The 3,214-nt window shown below is 40.2% G+C and overlaps 1 protein-coding gene across 1 annotated transcript; it reads left to right on the top strand.

The window, feature by feature from the left end:
* The first annotated feature begins 2,530 nt into the window (after positions 1–2,530).
* LOC101548242 (60S ribosomal protein L31-like) lies at positions 2,531–2,902 on the top strand. The gene has a single exon (XM_055132167.1). It carries the CDS (start codon positions 2,531–2,533, stop codon positions 2,900–2,902), a length of 372 nt encoding a protein of 123 aa, XP_054988142.1.
* The last annotated feature ends 312 nt before the right edge of the window (positions 2,903–3,214 follow it).

Genomic DNA, 3,214 nt, shown 5'->3' with positions numbered 1-3,214 from the left:
CCTGGTTCAGTGCTCAGTAGTTGCTCCCATTTCAGAGATCCGGGTGAGGTCCCTGATATATGAAGCATGCACTCTAGCCCACACTGTGTCCAGGCTTGAAAAGAGACTTTTCATTACAAATTTGACTTCCTAGCCATACTTTTATCTTGAGAATTTTTTTTTTATTGAATCACCATGTGGAAAGTTACAAAGTTCTCAGGCTTATGTCTCAGTTACACAATGCTCAAATACCTGTCCCTTCACCAGTGCCCATATTCAACCACCAAAAACCCCAGTATACCTCTCACCCCCCATTCTCTCACCCCCGCCTGCGCAACTGATAAATTTCACTTCATTTTCTCTTTACCTTGATTACATTCCATATTTCAACACAAAACTCACTATTTTTGTTGGAGTTCCCCCCGAAAAAACCCCAGCCCTACTGACAAGGAAGCATTTGATAATTAATTTTCCTTTGCTGAGAATGAAGAGATATGCAGTCGTGCGGTCACATTAGCGGCCACGTGGTTTAGGATTTCTGTATCTCAGTATTTCAGTAATTAAGTCCAGGGAGACTTATGTTAGAAATTGCATCATTTCCCTTCCTGGGGCAGCATGGGGCAATGGCTTAGTTCACAGTCTAGAGACATGGCTGCAAGCACTTGTTGGGACCAGAAGTAGTCTAGCTGGCGTCCGGATCTTGGTTGATCAGCAGCAAAGCGGCCGCACAAAAGTGTGGCCCCCCGGGTCTAATCTCGGCGGAGCGCGAGTCGGTATTGGTCCCAGCCCGAGACTGCCTAAGCATCCCGCTGTTTCAAGTTTATAACACATTTTTTTTTCCTCTTTCCTGTGCCACCAAGTTCATACCTGCTTAACGGTCTTCATAATATGGCGGATGCCACGCCGCTTCTCCCTGAAAAGGGGGAAAAAAACGAGAAAGAAGGATATTTCCTCTCCTCGGCTGGCTATGGCTTAGTTTGAGAAATGTTTTTGCTGGGTCATTTCCTTAATTCCTCTAAGAAGTTATTTTCTGATCCTAGAACAACTGAGCTTACCAAGTTCAGCATGTCAATTTTTGCCATGTTTTTATACATTGCACAACATAATTATAAAAATTGTGATAATATTAAAAGGATGAGAAAGCCCTAAATCCTACTTCCTTACAATCAGTTGCTCTCTTTTGCCACATTGTTTTCTATGTTTGCATATTTAGAACGATGTATATATTTAAAAGACATATTTAGAATGGCAATTCAAAATTTTGTGTTTTATTTAATTTCTTATAATTTGTCATGTTTTATTATTTTTCTATTACTTTTCTAATGGTTGCATATTGTTTGATGCAGTTCTATAGTTGATTTAATTATTGTCTTGCAGATAATACCAAAATGGAAAAACTCATACCTATGTGTTTGTCATACCCTGTTTTTTCCTTACTGCATTCCTCTGTGTAATTTTACTGGGTTGAGTTGTATGAAAATTTTCATCTCACAAAATACATTTATAATTTCCTTTCTAGGAGGGTTGAACACATTTAAACTATTTCTCCGGGGCTTACCAGATATTTATTTAAAAATATTTCATCAGGATTAGAGGCTTTATTTGAAAATATTTGTTGATGTAGCATGTGAAAAGCAATACTCTATTTCTGTGTATTTTTGGTACCTTCAAAGAAAACTTGTTTAGCAATTGTGTTTTCTCTTATATCATCTTTTTATAGCTTTAGTTTAGTTACACTTTTGGTTTAGATGTGTTTCTTGTTAGCTTTTCACTTTTACTGCAAATATTTTCATAGTTTTTGTATTTTTAGTTTTTTACTATTTTTTCTATCAGAGCTTTAAATGTTTATGTAGTTGAATCTCTTGTTTTTATTTACAATTTGTTCAGTCCCTTAAAGATGGATATAAGTTTTTATTTCTCTGGTCTGTTGGTTTTATTTGATTAGAATTTCATATTTGCATCTTTAATCATGTAGAATTTTTTTTTGGCTTTTTGGGTCAAACCCAGCGATGCTCAGGGGTTACTCCTGGTTCTGCACTCAGGAATTATTCTTGGTGGTGCTCAGGGGACCATATGGGATGCTGGGGATCGAACCCAGGCTGGCTGCATGCAAGGCAAATGCCCTCTCCACTGTGCTATCTCTCCAGCCCCCTAATCATGTAGAATTTTAAGTAACACAAAATCATTTAAAGCACCCTTTTGGAAGTATTATTTTGAAACTCATTCAGTAGTATGGGCTGGAGCAATAGCATAGCTGGTGGGGCATTTTCCTAGCATGCAGCCAACCCGGGTTCGATTCCTCCACCCCTCTTGGAGAGCCCGGCAAGCTACTGAGAGTATCTTGCCTGCATGGCAGAGTTTGGCAAGCTACGCGTGGCGTATTTGATATGCCAAAAACAGTAATAAGAAGTCTCACAATGGAGATGTTACTGGTGCCCGCTTGAGCAAATTGATGAGCAACAGGATGACAGTGACAGTGATACAGTGATTCAGTAGTATATAATTTTGAGTTACACAGTCTCCCAGCATCTTCCTTTCTCCTGGTGGCAGCATGGCACCTGCCAAGAAGGGTGGGGAGAAAGGCTGCTCAGCCATCAATGAGGTGGTGATGTGCAAGTACACCATCAACATCCACAAGCACATCCATGGTGTGGGCTTCAAGAAGCATGCACCCTGGGCACTCAAGGAGATTGACAAGTTTGCCATGAAGGAGATGGGTGCCCCAGAGGTGCACATCGACAAGTGGCTCAACAAGGCCGTCTGGGCCAAGGGCATCAGGAATGTCCCATACCGAATCCATGTATGTTTGTTCAGAAAGCATAATGAGGATGAAGATTCACCAAACAAACTTTACACGCTGGTTACCTCTGTGCCTGTCACCACTTTCAAAAATCTTCTGGTAGTCAATGTGGATGAGACCTAAGCTGGTGACTCAATAAAGCTACAAAAATGACCAAAAAAAAAGAAATGAAAGTCAAAAAGGTACATTTTAATTATTAAGAAGCTCAGAGTTCAGCCACAGAAGGATAGTGGACAGTCTTAAAATAGTCACTTTCTGTATTTCACATTGACCAGTGGGCCACCACACTGGCTTTGCCAGATTAACTTTGCTCTTGCTCATTTAGTTTTCTCTCATGTTCCTGCAGGATCTTATTTTCTCCCCATTCACTCTTTCCTTCCCTCACCTACAGGGCAGCTTTGTTCCTCTATTTGTTCCTCCATTTCTCCTTTATCC

The sequence above is a fragment of the Sorex araneus genome, chromosome 3, assembly GCF_027595985.1.
Source record: "Sorex araneus isolate mSorAra2 chromosome 3, mSorAra2.pri, whole genome shotgun sequence".
NCBI classification, from domain to species: domain Eukaryota; kingdom Metazoa; phylum Chordata; class Mammalia; order Eulipotyphla; family Soricidae; genus Sorex; species Sorex araneus.
The sequence above is the reverse complement of the archived record's forward strand: the minus strand, read 5'-3'. Positions and strand labels throughout refer to the sequence as shown.